Below are 22,243 nucleotides of genomic sequence, written 5' to 3'. Positions count from 1 at the left end.
ATATCAATTATATTATTGCTTTGATCCAAAATCAAATTATTTATCTGTTTAACACTCCGACATTACAATACCAATGTACAATGAAGGCTTTTGGCGGTTGTATATATAGTAACAATGCGGTACATTGTACATTCAATATTGGTAAACCCATATTGTTTTGATGCCGTCCAAGTATAATATTATATCGTTGTCGCCGAGGTGCGATCATGATTATAATTAAATAATTTGTTTCGCAACGTCGTAAGACCGCTAAAAACAATGGACCGCGATTACGCCACTCGCAACCGGCGGCGACGGTGGCGGCACGGAGCCAAGGTTTAATGTGAAACGGGCGACGGAAATCCTGTCCGGTGGACTGCCTATGGCGGAGATTTATGAACTAGTCCGCGAAAAAGCAACACCCGGCCAAGTGTAATAACTACGCAGTCGAAATTTAATAGACAAAACTATATTATATTATAGCGACTGCATGACACACGAAATCCCGACTAATATTATAACTGTTGACCGGTACGCGCGTTGCACAAAATATAAACAGAAAAAAAAAAGCTCAACGATTTTAACAATACGAGGAATAAAGTCATATATACGTCGACGAAGATCATAATAATATGCTGCTATACGAGCAGCCGCGTCTGAGAAAACGATCGCCGTACCGATACGAATAATATACGTACTCGGCAATTTACGTACGTGTAGAATAAGTGTGTAGACTACATATTTTATAACATATATTATAATATATGTATAAAGCACAATGTATTAATACATATGTACCTACGAGTGTGTGTTTTTAGTCAACAATGGTTCTCATCGCACAGGTTTCCCCGCCACGTCTGCACGGGAGAACAATAATGATAGTGAAAAAAAAAAAATAACTCCTATTATTAAAGTTATTACCAAACCGACATATTATATTATTACTATATTATTATACGCGAGACGACCGCGGAACGTTACATACGACGACGACGACGACGTGTAGAAGAGGGACACCCGCACGGCGTAACGACGACGAATGCGACGGCGACTAGTATTGCATAGTCATTCTCTACACCACATACACTATATAGGTATATATATATTTTAATATTATGTTATTATTATTATTATCATCGTCGTCGTCGTCGTCGTGTGAGTGTAGATACAATGATTACGACCGTGTGTATACACAAAATAATATATAGTTTTTCATCGTCGTTATCATTATAATATTGTTGTTACAATTAATGGTACAAAAAATAAAAAGCGAAAATAAATTAAGAAAAAAATTCGTAAACCGTAGATGATATTATTATGTACGGGTCGGTAAAATAATATATATTGTTGACGGTTATTTGACCGTCGCGACAGCGTCTTAACGACGCAAAATATAAATGGGTCAACGGTTTCAAATATATAAGAAAAATAAACCGTCTGTACACATCCCGTCTTACACGGGATCATTATGAGTAATAAACAATAATAATTATATAATATCACACGATCGCTGGACCCGCCCGACACCGCTGGACGACGACGATGACAATATGAAGTATTTTTCTCGGTTTTACGCGCGTAAACAGAATTAGGTTTTAAAATATTACAATATTATATTAATTTATATACTAGTACATGCAATATTTCGTACGCGCTCGTGCGTATTCATAATGCGCCGTACAAGTCGTAAATTTTCGACGGAGAGGGTGGGAGGACGCAAACGACTTTTGGTAGTCGACGAATATCATTATTACACTGCGTAGTGAATAATATAAGTGAACGAAATAAAAACACAAACATTTTTGCGGACGTTGTAAGATCGTATTTTGGCGGGCGCACGTCGCGTTGTATAATATATATACTAAACAACGATGATGCTGACATTGTTTTTGTTATTATGTACGGTGTACCTCTACCTATGTATCTATCATATTCTATAAGTTTTTTTTTTTTTTTTAATATAAAGTAATATAATGATAATAATATTATATTAATAATTACACGCCGGCCGCACAGATCTCGGTAGAAAAAACAAACGCTAGTAAACACAAACCGGTTATAGCGCAGGTTATGACGCACAACAAAAAAAAAATTAGATATACACAATGGATAATGATACATAATATGCGACCACCGATAATGATAATAAAACATATGGTCGTCCTCAATCGATTATATTAAGATCGTGATAAGGTCGAGACCTGCAGTATCTGCTTTATCTGCAGCGTGCCACTGCCGAATCGTATGTCGTATACATTATTAAGAAGAAACGTCGAAATATTCATATTTTGTATAAAATCGACTTAACGCGCTCATTTATAGTACATCATAGTAAACATGGAAATATATAAAACTCATTCATTCAGCTGATCAAAATAGACGAACAATTATAATAATATTATATTAATACGTTTTGCGGTTTAAAATAATAATAAAAAACGCAAATCGAAAATATATAAAACCAACACAACTCTGTTTCTGTGGGATCGAAATCAATAATAATAATAATAATAATGTCGGTCAGAGTAAAACGTTTTTCCGATCGGATCCGCCAATAATACACACGTCGAATAATAATAATGTTTTAATACGCATGCCCGTGCGTGTGGTGAATTTGTGAGCATTGCGCCACGGCTCCATTGCGTAAGGATATGCGCGCGATTTCAAAACGTAATTTTAGTGGATACATATCGAGATTGGGCGTTAAAACGAAAATAATTACAAAGCGCATTGCGTAAGTTACGAAATAACGTTGTCGTCGTCGTCGTCGTCACCACCGCCGCAGCGATCCATTATTGGATGGAATCGATTACGGACTGTATGTATAAAAATAGGGAAAAAACGTTTCGATGTACACCCTAACCGACGGAACAAAGGTACGTACGCGAACACTGTATATAAAAAGGAAAAACGAATCGTCGCCAAAGGATTTATGTACGACGCATTGTCGTGTCCGAACGCCGAGCCGTAAGTCAAGACTTAAATTTTGATTAAAGCTCGGCTTTTCTTTTGCAGATCGCTATCGAAATCCGTCCCGGCCAATTGTAGTGCGCTGTAACGTTCTCAAATCCGTTTTCATTCGCTCCGAGTCCCCGTTATCGTTATTATTATTATTCTCTCGTCGTCGTCGTATATTATAGTCGTCGTCTGCCTCTCCCTCCGATCACGCCACCGGTCGATATTGTCCCGCCGGTCAACATATATTGTCTTGGCGTTCTTTGCGCGGAATTTCCACGCTCGTACGTTATCGCGAAGCTCGTTAAAAACCGATCGCCTCGAAATGTTTACGAGCACATACTGTATGTATGTATGTATGTATTATATATTATATTATATATAGAACTTATCTTTATAATAATATATGCTGTACGATATCTATACGAGAGGCGAGTCTTTGGCGGCGGCGAATAGTTTATAATCGATATAGTCGGTGATGGAATATAAGACAATTATTGCCAACACCACGTTGTGAATATCACAATATTATTATTCTATAAAATTCGATATTATCATCAGCATATATAGGTACATATAGTAAGTAGTATAAACATAATATATAGATAGGTATATATAACGTATACGGTGCGCTCTCAGATGTTGAGAGCTGCAACTGCGAGACGGAGGGAGATAAGGAGGTGACCGATTTTCTCGGCCGCAGTCGTACATTATACGCACACAAACACGATCTCGAAGGCGCGTGGCCTTGAGAACGACACCACCGCCGAAGTCGCCACGAACGATAGATACACGCCGCTTACGCAATTAAGCGGCAGCGTTGCAGCTACGCGCAAGCGCGCGACGCGGCGGCTATGTAATAAATATATTATTCCGTTGAGCGGGGAGGCGAACGACGATTGTGTGCATATTATGTGTACTCGCCTAGCGCGCGGTTGTTGCGACGTTGCCGTCGCCGTCGCCGTCGCCGCCGCCGCCGGCCGGTCACGGTGTTCGGAGACTTGAACGCCGTCGCCGTCACGTGTAATGATATGTACGTACAAGGAGTGAATATATTCGGAAAGAAAAGAAAAAAAAACTCGAAATTACAATAACAGTAGCGCGTTATTAGTCGGCTGGACGGAGGGCGAAGTGTAGATGTAACGGGGGGGGGGGGGAGTGAAAACGCCCGTCAAATCGCCCGACGACGATTTTGTGCGTTACTATATATATTATTATGTACGTAAACGGTGTACGCGACGACATTATAAAATAAATTATCATATAGACGGAGATATATGTAGATATAATTCTCGAGCGACAACTCGGCTATGCAGTACCTATATATTTGCATATACGTAACAGCTGTCTACCGATTGATCGACTGCCACTCGAAGTGAGCGAGAGAGACAGATATGCGTTTGCGATCTCAACGATGTGGCCGGTGGTGGCCGAAGACCGCGGGTGCGCGCCAGTGCGAATACGAATGCGGCGGCGGTATATTATTATTATGCACACGATTTACGGTCAAGGCCATTCGCCTTGGCCCAGTCGCGACGGAGAAAAGTGAGTGCGCCGCGAGAGTTATGTATATATAATAATATAATGGCTATGGCGTATAATAATACGAAAGAAAGCGCGTGCAGAACTGCCGCCGAGTTCCGCTTTTACTTTCTTCGGTTTTGCCGGCTCTTCGAACGTAATATATAATATATATCTATATCGCCGAAGACTGAAGGTCGTGCCGCCGGATTAGCGCCATCGCGTCGTAATCGGGAAATATTGATGCACTAATTCTCGTAATACGATGTATATAATATGCCGTCATCGCCGCGAACGAGATCAGGCGAGATTGCGCAGTCGAAACGAATTTGCAACTGCACTTTATATACGCGGCTATATTTAGACTCGAGAGTTTACGACCGGCGATATTGTGTGCGCATCGGAAGTAGTGACTTGGTGACGGGTTGACGGTAGTTGGTGTCACAGTGAAAAATATTTAAGACGACCGAATTCCGTTCAAACACGACTAGGATTTAACGCATATATACGATAAGATATAATATGCAAGCTGTACAAATGTTTTACAGCGACTGTGTATACCTGCTATATCCTAGATAACGAGATAAGTAATAACGCGTCTGCGTGATGTATAGATAAGACGATATTTGTGAGAAAAGGGTGCACAAATTGTAAATAAATAATATATATAGGTAACGCGGTACAGATATGCGGTAGGCAGACAAAACAATGCCGCCGACAATCAGTGTTAGTTTTGTATATGGACTGTAAACACGGAGAGAACATTATATTATATATGAACACAGTAGAGTTATTTATACACTGCAAAGTGCAAATAATGTTACGTGTAACGTGATAGCTGTAGACTAAGATAAAACGACGTAAAGTAATTTGATGAAACGACAAATTTTGAATTTCATTAAGATCTATATGCGTCAGATACACCATCGCGGTTATATTACACAAATATATACAACACATACAATATATAGATTACATACATAATTGAGTTCACGGGTTAAACCAGTGAGTAACTGCAGATGATATAAAAAAAAAAATCATTGATATTCTACAGGAAGTATAAGAAAACTGCAGAAATGGGTGGTGATGTATGGGAGAGAGTTGTGAAGTTATTACAGACGTAACAGATAGGTAATGCATTATACATAATATATTATAGATAGACACCTACCTAAAATAATATATATCTACTAGGTGTACATAAAAAAAAAAACCAAAACGCTATATGAATAGTGATGAGTTACTGAAAGAGATATTACGTTATTTAAAGTTACGTGTTTCTAAAGTTGGTGAATTCTAACTCATTGTGTTTCAATATCTACGCAACCGGTATGCATTTTCATCAAAATCGATTAATTTCGTTTATGAGATATAAGTGCGCTATACACCTACGTTTTATTTTTTTGAACAAATCTCAGTTGTCAGTTAGTTAATTATATATTCCCACGTTTATATAGCAAATACAGGTATACAAGCGACTTATCGTCTATAGTAAATAGGCATACAAAATAATAGTACATTTCGTCAAGTGAAGACGCATAGTGTTTCGAAAATAACAAGTGAAAATTATCAATTGTTCCGTTTTTCTTCTGTTAAACGAACACAAATCGATCGGATTTTTTTTTTCTCTCGCGAATCTATTCTTGTCTGAACACCAGGAAGAGATGCTCCAGAGTTGAAGGTCTAATGGTTGTACGGAGAGATATTATACTAGGAAGTTGTCGTTGCCGCGACGCTGCCGTCGACGGCGGGTTCACCTTGATTATCACACCGCCACACGCCGCCGCGGTGTAAACAACAACCCGGAATGGACACAACAATGCATACCATTTTCAACAGGAGAAATATATACTCCGCCTCTCTACTGCTACACAAGCTCAGTCGGATTATTATAAACAAAAGCGCATAAATCGAGTTAAATTAGACTATTGAAGTATACCTAACGGGGAAACGTTTCGGAATCTGATAATAGGCTGCAATGAAATGGAAAAACAATTTTGATTTTGTTTTACTGTACACGGTATACCTACAATATATAAATGCACCTGCAGTACATTATGATATACTGCAGGTGTACTATATTACCGGCCTACTCTATTATATTGCACCTCGTTCGTATTAGCCTCACGGGGCAACCCCAAGGGGCGCTCTATCGAAACCGTACCGGTAACTTTCTAAAACTAATCTATATTATGACATTATTATATTACATTACAACGGGCATATTGTTGAGGCGTCTATTATTATGCTATGATTAGGTATTATTTTTGTTCTTATTGTTATTGATAATAATAATAATAATAATAATAATCATAATTAAGTAACCAACGCCTCGGGTCAATGTGTACATATTACACGCGAAGACTGAGAACGCAAGTCCTACTTTTTACGACACACGCTGTAAGAAGATTATGATTCGAAACCTTAAAAGTTTTATAAGAAAAATAGTAGCTAGTAAATAAGCCATATCTAAGTATAGCTGTTACGAAAAAATTTCATCTTGCTTAGTATATTTAATTTATGATACCGAAAAATATTCGTGTTGATTCGAATCAGGATTGTTTATTTTCACAAAAGAAACGATTTAATCAAATGTTTTCAAACTACACGTCAAATCACACATACAATACAATGTAATAATATATATTATATAAAAAACGGATTTTATTTTATTATTTTTACTGCACACACGAGTAGACTAACAAAATACGTTGATATAAAAAAAAAAAACCGTAATAAAAATATTTATTTTGGTCACGTAATATTGTTTCGTTTAATATTGTTTAAACTTGTACAACAGTTTCAATTCCGCCACCATGGCGCGACTATATGTCATTATCGAAGCGTTATTATTTTTCTTCGAGAAGAAAACTTCAGCGAGGATCTATAATAGAATATAATATACGATATTGTCCCGTGAGCGAACGGACGGAGGAACCAAACCTTATAAAGGCACATGCATCGATGGCAATTGTTTTCCCCTCTTTCTCTCTCTCCTTCACTATTCATACATATTATATATATATGAATATAACATTATATACACGTCGTCGCGTGTGTATACCCCGGGGGAAAGGAAAACACGAGAATTAAAGAGGGCTGTCTCGTGATATCAAATCCGAATAGTGGTGGCGGCGGCGAATCGTGCTTAACCTTGACAACTCGGCGTGGCGCTAATATTCTCAAGGCCGACAACGGCTACACAGTCGTGATAATACGCGCAAACCGCACCCGACGGTTAATCATCGTCGCGGTTTTCGATATACTCATTATCATCATTATCGTCGTATCGCAAATCGTCAAAAGCGCCTGTATACACCCTACGTAATACGGCGGCGGCGGTCTCGGGCGGCAAAAAAAAAAAAACAGCCGTCGTCCGTTTTCTCTTTATTGTCCCGCTACCCCGCCACCGTACTAAGTTCACCGAAGATCTGTTTGAATAATATTACACATATTATTATTATGCTGCGTTTAACAGCGTGCGTGCGTGTGTGTCGTCGTATCGGATTGTGAAACTGGTTGTACCTAATAAAATTAAATAAAATTTGGGCACGTGACCATCGACAGGTGGTGGGTACACACGACGGACGGACGGACGGAGGGGCGGGCGGGCGCGAGCGCGGCGTACGTAATGGTGAGGCCGAGTTTGGAGAAAGTGAACCCGATGTCGTGTACACACATATCTATAATATAATATATAATGTTATACGCAGGAGGAGAGGAAGAAGAAGCAGAAGACGAAGAAGAATACGATATGTAACGTGCGTAAAATAATGTGTATAAATGTATTATAATAATGGTGTGGTATAATAATATATTATACATTATGTAAAGGAGAGGGAAAAGTGGAAGGGGCCGGCGCGAGAAAGATATGGGACGCGCGTCTGCGCTGAGGCAACCGAACGGCGACCGTTGCGTAACGTTCGCTCCGGGCACGTCTGCAGACATTGACAGTGGCCCATTTCGACGATTATGATATTATTGCCAATCATCAGACGTCCAAAAAAACTGACGGATGATGGTGAAACGGGGACGACGAGAAACAATAATTATCACTGGAAACGATTTCATAAAAAATCGATTTAAATCTCGTTTTCTTGTTTTATCGCCGTTTACTGCCTACGACGTCCTATCCTATAATAATAATATTAAGTCGGCGTCGTCCGCAATCGTTCAATCGATAAATCATTGGTATTGAGGTTATAATATATATAATATTAATATGCGGATGGAAATAATATAACAGTACAGACGCGCACAATATCCGACTAATAAAAACATGGCTCAACAGAGTCAATTGCTCTTTGCAGCGTTCATCCGTCCGTAATTTCATCACAGGCGGACGCGAAGCGCATAAAAAAAAACAATATATGCATAATATAGGTCTCGGCGCGTAGAGACATTTACGACGCCGCTACGTACCGCCCACGTGCGATAGCTCTCCGTAAGCAGACGTTCCGTTGGTGAAAGCCGGACACACACGCACACACATCATAGGTTATAATATTTCGGTTGCAACCGCACCCCAGACGCTTTCGACATTAAGTACGAACAACCGTACAACAATAATTGTCTGGACATTGTCATTCAAAGTTATTTTTTCTACATATTTTTGGTGTGGAACGAGACGACGACGACAACAAAAAAAGGTAATAAAAATACGAGTGAAAACGTCTGCCCTATTGTTTTTTTTCGAAAGCAAAAATGCGTGCACAAAACAGACCGCGGTTAACGTACTTTTTACTGGGAATCGAGATAATATTAATGTACATGCGAGCGTGCCGGTTACACGCGTACGACATATACTTAATAATACACGATATATGACATAAGTACGCGTATTTACATATATAGTTTTTAAATCGGCGTAGATATAATATTATTGATATAAAATAATAGCTGCATATAGTACGGACGGGGGCCGCCACCTGGGTAGAATTATTATGATGCAAAGCAAAACGAATGTCGCAAGACGCGGGCGAAAACGGACGGAAAATATCGATTCGATTCGGCCGGCGTTTTGAAATAACCGACTACAGCAGCAATATATAGTTTTACGGATGGCGAACCAACAGGCATTTTTACCCCGCGACCCGGTCCACAGGTCGTTAAAAAATTAAAAAAATACGAAATTCGTTTTTCCGTTAGAACACACACACACGCTCGGTGAATGTCGACACGGACACCATGAAAAACCAGCGGCTCGCGTGAATGCATCGCCGCCGCCGAGTATTTTAATGCCGACAGATTAAGCTGCTGTACGTGTGAAACAGTGAACTCTGATAACTCTCGAGGTGTTAGGTGCAGACGTGCAATGGTATAAATATTATCATTGTATAACCGAATGTAGGTGTTGTGTACAGACAAAAACCATATTTAAAAAAAATAGGTCAGTCGATCGAACGTAACGCGCTCGTCGTCGCTGATAAAACGACAGGAAACACGCACCTATCTCGGCGCCAAATGGAACTTGGAACAAAACTTTCGGGAGCGTTGGATAATTTAATTAGAATTTATTCTATCGTGTTCGATGGATGTCACGAAAACACCGCGAGACTGTGATTATTAATAATAATAATATTATCGTTTTATATAATTGTAAATAAATATTAAATAATATATTATTATAACAGTGCGGCGTTAGCGGCATTAAAAAAAAAAAAAAAAACGCGTTTATCGTCGTTACGTGATGACTACGGATGAGGCGGCGGCAGCGGTTGGGTGTTGGCCGACCACGTTCTCGCATACATATTATTATTATACGTCGAGAGAAACCTACGACGACGACGGCGGCGGCGACGGGTCCGCAGGGTCTCCGGGGCGGTCTTTTCGTATGATTATCATTAAACTCTTTATCCCGACGGACAGAAATTATTTAGTAATAATCGACAGCAACGTTAAAATAATATTATATTACAATAACGTATATAATATGACTCTGGCAAACGGGAGAAAACGACGACGACGACGATTCGGTGGCGGCGTAACCGTCGTCGCCGCCGCCGCCGACACCGGTCTACACACACCGTACAATGACCGAAACGCACACGCACGCACGACAAGGAATATTCCGATCGGCCGAGCTCAGAAAAAACCGGTCCCCCCTCGGCGGCGGCGGCGGGGCGGTGGCGCGTCTCATTATAAAAAGCGGCGGCGACGACGACGTGCACGCGGCGGCTTCTTATATAGGGGGCAATGTAACGAAAACGAATAAATCGTACGAGGAAAAAAAATCATCCGACCGTCGTCGTTTTGCTACGCGTCCTGCCGAGAGAGCTTTTCTCGACGGACGTCGTACAGAAATAATTATTTTTTAAAAACGTCGCGATTTTACCACACTTTACGTCTGTGCCGCCGTTTTCGGACGGTCGTGTATAGTATATTATTATAAGTTTCGAAAATCGTAAGCCACCGCGATCGGCCAAGCCGGGGGGGAGGGGGAAAAAAACTCGCGTAACAATTTGCCGCCGCGTACACCCGGTGAGCGTGCGCGCGCGCATAATATACGCGGGCGGCGGCGGCGGCGGCGCGGCGCGCAACTGGGCCAACGGGGCGAGCGGGGGGTGACGTTGGGCGGAGATTGTGTGACCTACTCGCCGGGACCCTAATTAAAGGAGCGCGTTGCGAAACGCCTAGGCCGCGCGCGCCGCGCTCGTGTGTGTGTGTGTTTGTACTCGGGTAAGCGTGTAAACGCGCGTGTGAGTAATACTCGTGTGTGTGCGTATATGTACGCGCCCAGCAGACACGGCACACACACACACGCGCGCGTCTGTAAATGAATAATATGCTAATCTACATTCTGAATGCATTGTGTGTGCGTGCGCGCGCGACAGCAAAAGAAAAAACGCAAACACACACACGCGCGCGCGCGCAAACATCAAACCGCACCGTCGAGAGTGAGAAGAATGATGACAACTATTGTGCAACAGCCTACGCGTACCTGCAGGTGTTTGTGTGTGTGTGTGTGTGCAGGCGCGCGACTCGATTTTCGTTTTCGTTTGATTATTCGTTTGTTTTTCGTAAAATATATACATAATATGCAGACTCGCTTTCGCGCGGCGCGGCAGATAACGCAAGAAACTAGGTAACCGCCGCCGCCGCCGCCGCCGTAACTGAAATATTCTCTCCCACCGCCGTCGCCACTGCCGTAACGTTACGACGACGGATTATTAATGGTCCGTTAACGAGAGCCTATGGCGCGCGGGGGATTTTTTTGCACAACTCGAACGGTGCAGCGTATTTCAGAAACCGTTTTTTCTGTCGAAAAAATATAAAATCGCGTGCCCTATTTCGGCGTAAAAGAGCGTATACGAGTAAGTAGCTACCGGTGCACTCGACCAACACCCCCCCTCGGGACACGGCAATAATAATAATATCGCGGGTGCTGACTCGACACGATACTTATACACAACACAACACCTGAACAATTTATCGCCCGAAACACAAATGGTATATATATAGGCATTAGGCGCGTATATAAAGGCGACACGCGCGAAACGAACGATATATTTATATATATATACAGCTGTAATAACGTAATATAAATATAGTTGGGAAATCGATACGCGCTTACCTATATAGTTTTATTGTTATTATTGTTATTATTGTTGTTATAACCTATACTACATACGTCGTCGTTATATAGTCTTAGGGGAGAATTTTACCACCCACGCCGCACGCACGCAAATGTCGTACACACGTATAAGCACGCATCGTGTCCGATGTTTTTGGTCATATAGGTCACGGATGGTATTGTTATTGTGTTTTTCGTGTACGTACCGCGACGACGAGATGGAAAAAAAATATAAAATAATAAAATAAACGTGGAACGCGTTGCGCGTACGAATCGATGCGATTTGTGATGAGCCAATTTTCAGATTGCACGCAACAATCGCTACGAAACAATCGACAATGCACATTACGCAGAACAGGATTTCCGAACGCGATTATCAGCAGTACACAAGCGCCCCGGCGGTTAAAAGAACGGAAGTTCGATGCGTAAATTTCAATAGAATAACAGATTGAACGAGCACACACACATACGCGCCGGCCAGGGCGGGCGGGCGGGCGCGCGACAGCGTCACAAACGTATACGTCGTACAGAATACACCTCGATGTCTATCTATACATACGTATTATACTCTGGTGCACTATAGCGGGAAATTAGGTTAATTTTCATGCCAAAACCAATTATTATTATTATTATTATTACTGATAATAATATTATATATATATTAAATATAGCTACTCGTGTATATGTACGACAAATGCTTTATCATTTTATAATATCTAAACCATAAAAATGCGCCACAATTTTTATCATTATTCAATGGTCAACCACATTACTCCCTTCCACCGCCTATAACCACCCGATACACATATCAGTGCATAATATTGTATGTATATAGGTATCTATAATACGACAACGAAAATTAAAGAATATTATTTTATTACTTTAATACGTAGCATGTACACCGAATATATTATATATAAATGGACATATACAATAATAATAATATAATAGGTTATACAATTTTAACTTTTTTTTTTTTTATTATTATTCTTAAAAAAACCGAAGGACTGAATAGATTATAAGTACAAAACGCAATACATCGTCGTTTTTATATATGTATTTCTATTATGTATTTGATATTCTACCGGTGGGACGAATCGCCTTGTAATAGAATAGCAGAAATAATAATAATAATAGTAATAATAATAAACTGTATGATGTCATGGAAGAATGGTGGAAAGCAATGTATACAGATGGTGGGAGGGGGGACGCTGAGAAAATCTTGACGATCTTGACACGGATTCGGTCTGTGGAACAGAAAACCCGAGTTTTTTTTATCATTATTATCTCTGCGTGTATATATTCCCCATAATACGAGTTACAAAATAGTAAATGTGTTTTTTACAACTTGTTACAAAAATCTTATGAGCAAGTTTTTTTTTTAAATATTATTTACAAACACTATAAAACTAAAAGTGTATGTACCTCAATAGATATTACTATCCAACCTTATCATATGTGAATATCACGATTTTATTTCATTTATTTTATTCGAATCAATTTTAATATACATAGCAATATTATGATATATTAAATAAAATTATTAACCATTAAATTTACTAACGTGGTATCATATCAATATTATGCGGTTTCCTGACAATAATTATAATGTAAACATTTTATTATTTGCACGAGTTATTATACGACCATTATCGTTTATCGAAATACTAATTATTTTACACAACACATTACAACAAACGATACACAATACGTTAACTTTAGTTTATTGGCCGACAGATGAAAATATTGTATAATTGAAATTTTTTCCCAACGTGCAATACATAATTTCAATAGTTTACGTTGAAACAATGTACTAGGATAACGTAAATAAATGAAACACGGAGACAATAGTAAGGATACTCGAAATTTTAAAATAACGATAATACTATAATGCGACCAACGGACCAAACATTAGAACGAACTTTTAGCGTATATTTAGGAAAGCTTAAATCGAAACTTCACCACTGCAGAATGATTAGGTAATATTTCGGAAAATCATGTATAGGAATTTATATGATTTTCTATAAGATTAAGGGTTCTATAATTTCTACATATTATGTATTTATCAAAAAATATATACGTAATACTGTATGGGAATCGTTCCCTCCTGTTGCGCAATAAATGGAATATGATTTTAATAGCAGAAAAGAATTAACACCACGGGTTACCCGTCAATAAAAATCAATATCATTAAATTATTATATGGTAATAGATATAACCGAGCATAAACAAAGACTTGAAAATTGTACAAAACAACAATTCACATGTGGGTATATTTATTATAGGCGCGTTGGAAAATTAAAATAAAACGTTCAACCTCGAAACTCCCTGGAACCTTATTAATAATATATTGCAAGACTGACTTTGATGGTTAATACTACATACAATAACCTGGGTTTAAAAAAATCGAAAATACGGGTTATCAAAGTTGTACTTTTGATTGTTTTTTTTCCTGTACGCGCGGTTGGAAATTCACAACAATACTACGCGACCCGCATTTCCTCAAAACACGATTATTAAACGCAAATACTCAAATTAATTAATTATTAAAAAATAAATAAAAATAATAACGAATTAATCAATCCGAATTTAATCCGCACACCGGGATAATTGAAAAACGCTATCCGATTCAAAATAGACAAACACTGACCAATTCGTCGGCCACAAATTGAGAACACGATCTTAAATTTTACAAACGATATTATTATCACTAAGCATTATAAAGGTAGTAAAGTAGTATAGGAGTGATGTGTCACACACACGCACGTTTTTCGAACTCGGGAGAGAAGCATTTAATTAAAATAATTGGGCGGATGATCCAAAATTGTACACTTACGATGTTGTTTGCTGTTCGGCAAACGTGTACAAATCCCTCGTAAAATTTATTAGAGCTGTTTTACGTATATCATCATATCGCCCGGTGACTATAACACGACAAATTATTACAACTACATAATAATAGGTGATACGCGCTGCGCAATTTTAGAATTTAAACACCAGGCGTTGTTTTCGTACGTTAACATACTATAATACACATGTCAGACAAATGCGATTTTCGATCGTATACTTAATAGCTTTAGATGGCAGGTGGCGGCGGTTATTGATAATATTAGTCTATACTATTTGACCTAACGATATATTTACGAAAATACCTCAACCCAAATAATGATAATAAAGCGCCTACAACGAATAAGTAATAACGATGACGTGTTTTTGATGTTCAATTACTATATGGAAATTTATACGACGGCCGTTTAAGTTTTCAACTTTGAAACACAATGATAAAGAACTTTAAAAAGCACGATTTTACGCAAACAAGACAAGTGTACGTGTACGCATTAATGTAGGTATAGAAGTACTCGAAACAGACCACGGGTGAAGTACGGTAGATACGTATATAATGTGTTAAATAGTGATAATAATAAAAAAATAATAAAACATTAAAAATATGACACTAACCTTCGAGTTTCATGCCGACTTCGAGACATTTCTGGAACCGGCAGAACGGACACCGCTTCCTTTGGGTCTTGTCGATGTGACACGATCGCTCGGCCACGCACGTGTACACCTTTTTGTTTTGAACGGTCCGCTTGAAAAAGCCTTTGCACGACTCGCACGTGAGCAGACCGTAATGGTAACCGGACACCTTGTCACCGCACACGGGACACAGTTCCTCGATGCCTTCCTTGGTGTCAGGAAGCTCGGAACCGGTGGCCGACGGGTTGACGGCGGCCGCGGCCGCGGACACGGGCGTACCGCCGCCGTTTCCGCCGACGGCCACGTACTGCTGGAGCCCGTCCATGGAACCGGACACGCCGCCGCTTCCTCCGCCGCCGTTTCCACCTGCGGAACCGAACAAATACGCTGTGTCCACATTACCCAGCTGATAACAGCCCTGGTTGCCGCCACCCATCATCGAGTACGCGGAAGCCGCACTGGACGAGGGCGTTTGGTGCTGGGGCGGCATGTACTGGTACAGGGGAGGCGATGAGGCGGGCGGCTGGTACAGCGAATCGTCACCGCCGTCGTCGCCGGACGCCTGTGGCGGGCTTAGCCCGAAATGGGACAGATAACTGGCAGAATGATCCATGCCGGCTGCTAACATATGACGTACGTACGGGGCGTCCCGGAGGGGCACCCACAAGACACGCGGATTGCACTATTTGTCACGAATAAGGGCTGCTCGAGAGCATATTATTTTACTAATGTACTATTGTATGTGTATATGATTTGCTGCAGGGTTCTGCGACGGGGGTGGCGGGGCGCGAAAACGACCCTACAGCACCCGACGGAAAGAGCTGTGTTTTTTGTCGTTGCGACGACGGCCGTTGCGCCGGTGTCGCGCTGGAATGTCGTCGCCGTGTATTACTATAGCAGTTGCGAAGACCGCACGGGGGGGCGGCTAGCTGTCGGCTTTCGTCATGTCTATATGGATATTGCACTGCAGGTTGGCGGAGACTCGTTTGCACAACAACGCGCCCGGCCCGATTTCGTCACTGAGACTGAATCGGGCGACGACGACTGTACGACGGCGACGACGAAACGCAATCGTTGCGCGGCTCGCCGCACACAAACACACACACACACACACAAACGAACGCGGGCGCGCGCGCGCTACACGAACACACAACAACACACGAGCGCGCGCTACACGCTACACGCACCGGGACCGGTGGGGGACCGACACACTACTGGCGCGCGCGGACACTGTACGACTGCGACGACGGTAACGACGCGACGGCGACGGTGACCAAACACGAATATTCCGAAAATTATAATAATATATTATAATATATTATTATAACGAATAAACGGCTTTATTTAAAAAAAAAAAAAAAAAACGATTTTTTTTCCGATTTATATTGTATATATTATTTATATCCGTACGATATAATAATACATATATATTTTACACACTAATTCGAGATTTATAAATACGAAAAAAAAAAATAAATAATAAATTTTCAGTAGTAAAAATAAAACGGTACGTACGAAAAAAAAAAATTTTTACAAGTACCGCGAGAGGACGTATATTTCGTTTCACGACGGATCAAGCGCGCTCGACGAACACATGTACGAAACTTCGCGGCAGAGTCAGGTTAGCCGTGGCCGTAAGATCGGATACCACACACACAGACACACTGACACGGACGGCACGACGAAACGGCTGAAACAAGTGAAAGTGACGGGGCCGGCCCGAGGTGGGGGCAAACGCGTAATGGCTGTGGCGGCGGCGGCGGCGGCGGTGGTGGCGACGGTGGCGGTGGCGGCGGCGGCGCGGTCGTACGGTCGGAGGCGGGGCGGCATAGGGGGGGATCTCAATGACCTACTTTCAATTCTGTATGTGTGTGTCCACAATGAGTCCGACACACGGAGCGAGGCGGGTTAGCGAGGCGCGGGCGCGCGTGTGTGTGTACGAGCGCGAACGGGGAGTGTGTGTGTGAGTTTGAATAAGCGCGCCAAGAGGGGTGGCGAACGAAGATACGCGCGCGTCTCTCCTCAAGGTTGCTTAAATAATTAACTAATATAATATATTATTATATTATGTATTTATATTATATTTGGAGGGAAAAAACTAGTTAAATATTAAGTCTAAAGTAATAATAATAATAATAAAAAAAAACCCGTAATTCACGCGTAATAGTTCTAGGTATTTTATAACTCTTACATTTTAATATCCTATAGCTACCTATATATTATTATGTTATAAGCGTATTGTATCGATCGCAGGATTTCGATAAACGTGCGCGGTTTATTATATTATATTTAATACCCGAATACCCGAATTTTACATATTATTTTATAACCATAAGAAAATATTCTTAGACCTGCAGTTAGAACCTCGACAATCGTTAAATCGTTGAATTTTTAAAACAGTTAAGACCTTATTATAACCATAGTATACCTACTTTAATACTATACCTAATAGCAGTATATACCTACTATATTATGGATTTTTTAAAATAAATGTGATATTTCTTTGTTCCATCGTCGCAATCAAACGTTTTTAAACATTTTTAACGTTATTAATTTGTTGATCAGTCCGGCACATATACGTACGAAATACGATTATTTTGCTGTATTGGTTTTACAATAAAAATTATGCATATTTTGCCAATATAAATTCCAATATGTGGCAACTGTCCGATAATTTAATTGTTAATTAAACTTTATGCAAATTGTGCGTATATGCTTAAATATTACAGAGAATCATTCTCCTATGTGAGAACAGCTTTTCTATATATTAAACCTAACTGACGTGAAACGTGTTCTATTATTATAATTTTGGGAAGTGTATCTTCTAACTTTGGAAGACTGTAATAATTATATAGTAGGTTGACCAGAATATGAAAAGTTGTATGGTGTGTCTATAAGTGAATTATATTTTACTGGTTATAAAAATGTACCTACCAATGATTGAAATACTAAATTGAAATAAAAATACTGAAAGTTGATTGTAAACATTAAATGTAATACAAGTACATACAGTACACAATAACTATATATACAGATGGTACAATCGTTGAATTACTTAAGAAAAAGGTTTAATTATTACAGACAAGATTATTGTATGAATTTTGATTACATTCGTTTTATGTCAATAAAATGTTAAAACTAGTTTTTATTAAGTTAATTTAATTTGCATCACTTCCTATATCGTAGGAACATAAAATAGTTATTAATAATCATATTGCATTAATAAATATTTGAAAATTAAATTACATAATTAAAACATAAGTATAGATAAAAAAAATATTTACAGTGACATCGTGACAAAACGTTATATCGTATTATCAAATACAATTTAACGATAATGATAACCTAAATACAAAATAATCAAAAAAAATCGAGGAGAAACAGGTGTGATGTGTCGATCATTATTTCAATGTATTAATTGTAACAAAACATCATCAAAATATTGTCAAGCCCACTTCCGTCGTGTATTTAAAGTTTTTCTTGTCGTTGTTACCCCACTGACCCAATTCCCAAGGGAAAATAGAATCATATTATCAGACCCTTAACGATTACACATACAGCGTGTATAGAAAAAATTAAGTCCGCCTTATTTTTTAATTTGTTTTACTCACCAGGAGATTATACCTAATGATTTTTTTTTTGCTATTCATAAACGTTTTGAGTGTTTTTTTACACGCCCCCAAATACATATATACATACGCGCGCAGCAGTCACCTGATACTGTAGACAGGTGCAAGGGTTATTAGAATAAATCCATTCAACAGCATTTAACATTTTCCCTAAACAACCATAAGGTTTACAATAATGAAGTATATATATTTAAAAAAATTGTTTTTTAAACAATTATGTAAACGTGACCTATTTCCCACACAACTTAAGAACTAACCAAAAATTATAATTAGGATTCTATAATAACCATATGCACACAATCTAAAAATATTCATACAAATATATTATATTTATATTTTGTGGCGCGGTATGTTGAGAATATAAGTGACGATCGAACATAAATATATCAAGTACAATATTATTATACAAATAATACGCAAGTTCAATTGTTTTCATTTTGTATAAACATAAAACTACATGTCAAGTGCCGAGTTTAGATCTATTCAGCTTCTGTGCAATTATATATATATATGATAATATGATATATGGATTATGGTATATGGTGTCCTACTGACCTACATAATCGAGTGTGCTCTCGTTTTCTTATCAGTCGTCAGGGGAAAAACAAAATACATACACATATATTTGCACACGCAACTTGAACAAAATCGATAAATATCCTTTTTATGGACGTATTATCAATTAGACGAATAAATGACGAATAATTGGCAAAACATATTATAATAATACGAGCTAATATTATTAGATATAATATTTTTTTAAGCACGTTAACGCACGTTACTATATACACGTACGTATGCCGATAATATTATATTATATTGCCTAACACGGAGGTAATTAATTATTATAAAAATGAAAACAAATAAATATATTATTTACAATTCATGTCTAACTGTATGTTTTCAGTTTATCTGCGTGATTAATGCGCAATTAAATTTAAATTCTATTAAAATGTCAATCAACAATAATTTATGTAAATAAAAAAAAAATTCTTCGATTAGTTAAAACTTATAACATAAGTATAATGGTGTCATTTGTTTAAAACTGTCATAAAAAATGTCTGAAATTTGAATTTTTAATAACTCAATAGTCAAGACATATTTCATAATCTCACCACTCAAAAATAGTACGCCTATATAGGTGCTATATACCTATAAATAATGATGATTGATGACTAATATAATATTATTGTGTATTGAAACGTTCAATAAAATAATTGATAAGAAATCGGTATTTTATGTTATGTCAGAATGCATTTAACTTAATAAAATTAATTTTTAAGTGCACATCATGGGTACAAGGAAATTGTTTTCAAAACTTTTTTTATATTTTACTATAATTCTCAACCTATATAATATAATATGATATTCAATGCAAAAAACATTTGAACATTTGGAATTATTAATTGTGTATAGATACTAGATATAATATATATATACATTTAAAAATCGCGTAAATGGATTCGCATTTGATGTCAAATCGAGGCATACTATTTTATTATTCATATGTGTCAAAGTAGAACGTATATAAATAAAAACAGACACTCGTATATCGATTGTTATCGCGTCTTTTTTATTATTTGAGCTAGGACAAGCAGGTCCATAGTTCAACACATACACATCAGAATACTTTGAAATACCATATTTATGTATCTAGGTTACTGACAATAATATCGTATATAATTATTACATTTAAGTAAATATATAAAGCATACACACACGTATTATAAATATATATAATCAAATCGAAATCATTAAACGAAATTACTACACTTTTGAACTTGTCACGTCTCTAAATTATTATTTGCCGACATAAACGACGAAATAATCGCGAATTGTTTCTTTTCGTAAATGATAAACCACCAAATGTCATAATCGATATAGAAACCTAATAAGATAGTACAAGCGCATAAGGTCACTCAAATAACATTTACACACAGTGATCACAGCAATCGTTTAGTATAACATTTGAGGTTTCTGAGACGCGTTTCGCACACATTATATTACAAATTATACGAACTATTATATATGACGCTATTATACAATAGTATATAATATATATACTCGATTACGTGTGTAGATGAAATATAATGACGATTGTACTGTTTTAATGATTTATATTTTTTGTAGATCGCAATATCGTATTCGTCGTAGTGCATTTTAATTTTGGAAGAGAACAAAGTTCGCGTGGGATTTGGCCTTAATAGAAAATACGAAATAAAAAAATCGGCCAGCCGGCATCATCGCCGTAACAACACTCGTATAACTATGTGTAGCTGCGACTACACAGTAGCAAAGCGTTTACGGGCTATACGACCGAAATTTTAATTCAAACACACCCCGAGTGTAACGACACTGTAACGGGGTAGAGTTAATCCGTACGTGGACGAATAGCAAGCATATATTGTTGTACTCGAGACGTTAAAAGTGTTAAAACCCCTAATCGATTATAATATCGAACATAAATTTGACTCGGTAATTTCACTCCGAAAACCTATACGACTAGCTGCACTATATTACGTACAGCCGATGTCGTCTTAAGACATAAAAAATTATGTCGGATTGGTATAAGTGAACTTATTATACATACAGGCATATATCGAGAGACACGATCGGGAGTCTTAAATCGCGTTAAACGTATAAAAATGATAAATACACACTGCAGCAATAATAACGTACAAAACGTATACACACGCACAAGACACGCGGGGGGGAAACCATATCAAACGAATTCGGAATTGAACGTAATTGAATTGTTGTACGTTCAAAATGTTTAAGCAGCGTCGTGCGCTCGCGCGCCGGCCCAAATATTATAATATGCGACCGCGAGTATAGATACATAACACACACACACACTACACACGTATGATACACGTATATAATATAATATCAATAATAGATTCTAAACGTATATAATATAATATAATGCGTACGCGGACGACAAAGGGATCGGGCGGCTTTGTGCGGAGCGCGGCGGGGCGGAGGGACTAAGCCCATTGTGTACGTTATTATAATACAATATTATTGCTGTACACACATAATATAATTTAGTGCACACACAAGCGGGCGCGCGCGCGCGCAGACGGATAATTATACGTGTACAGACGGA

The 22,243-nt window shown here is 38.5% G+C and overlaps 1 protein-coding gene across 2 annotated transcripts in view; it reads right to left on the bottom strand.

The window, feature by feature from the left end:
- LOC114126050 (nuclear hormone receptor FTZ-F1-like) overlaps nt 1–22,243 on the bottom strand; it is a 62,319-nt gene that overhangs the window by 16,965 nt on the left and 23,111 nt on the right. For both annotated transcript variants that reach the window (XM_050201907.1, XM_050201908.1), the window contains exon 4: nt 15,488–15,871. In XM_050201907.1, coding sequence (XP_050057864.1) covers nt 15,488–15,871 — 384 coding nt within the window. The remainder of the gene's footprint in view (nt 1–15,487; nt 15,872–22,243) is intronic.

This window comes from Aphis gossypii, chromosome 2 (assembly GCF_020184175.1).
Source record: "Aphis gossypii isolate Hap1 chromosome 2, ASM2018417v2, whole genome shotgun sequence".
NCBI classification, from domain to species: Eukaryota; Metazoa; Arthropoda; class Insecta; order Hemiptera; family Aphididae; genus Aphis; species Aphis gossypii.
This window is presented reverse-complemented; position numbering and strand designations above follow the sequence as displayed.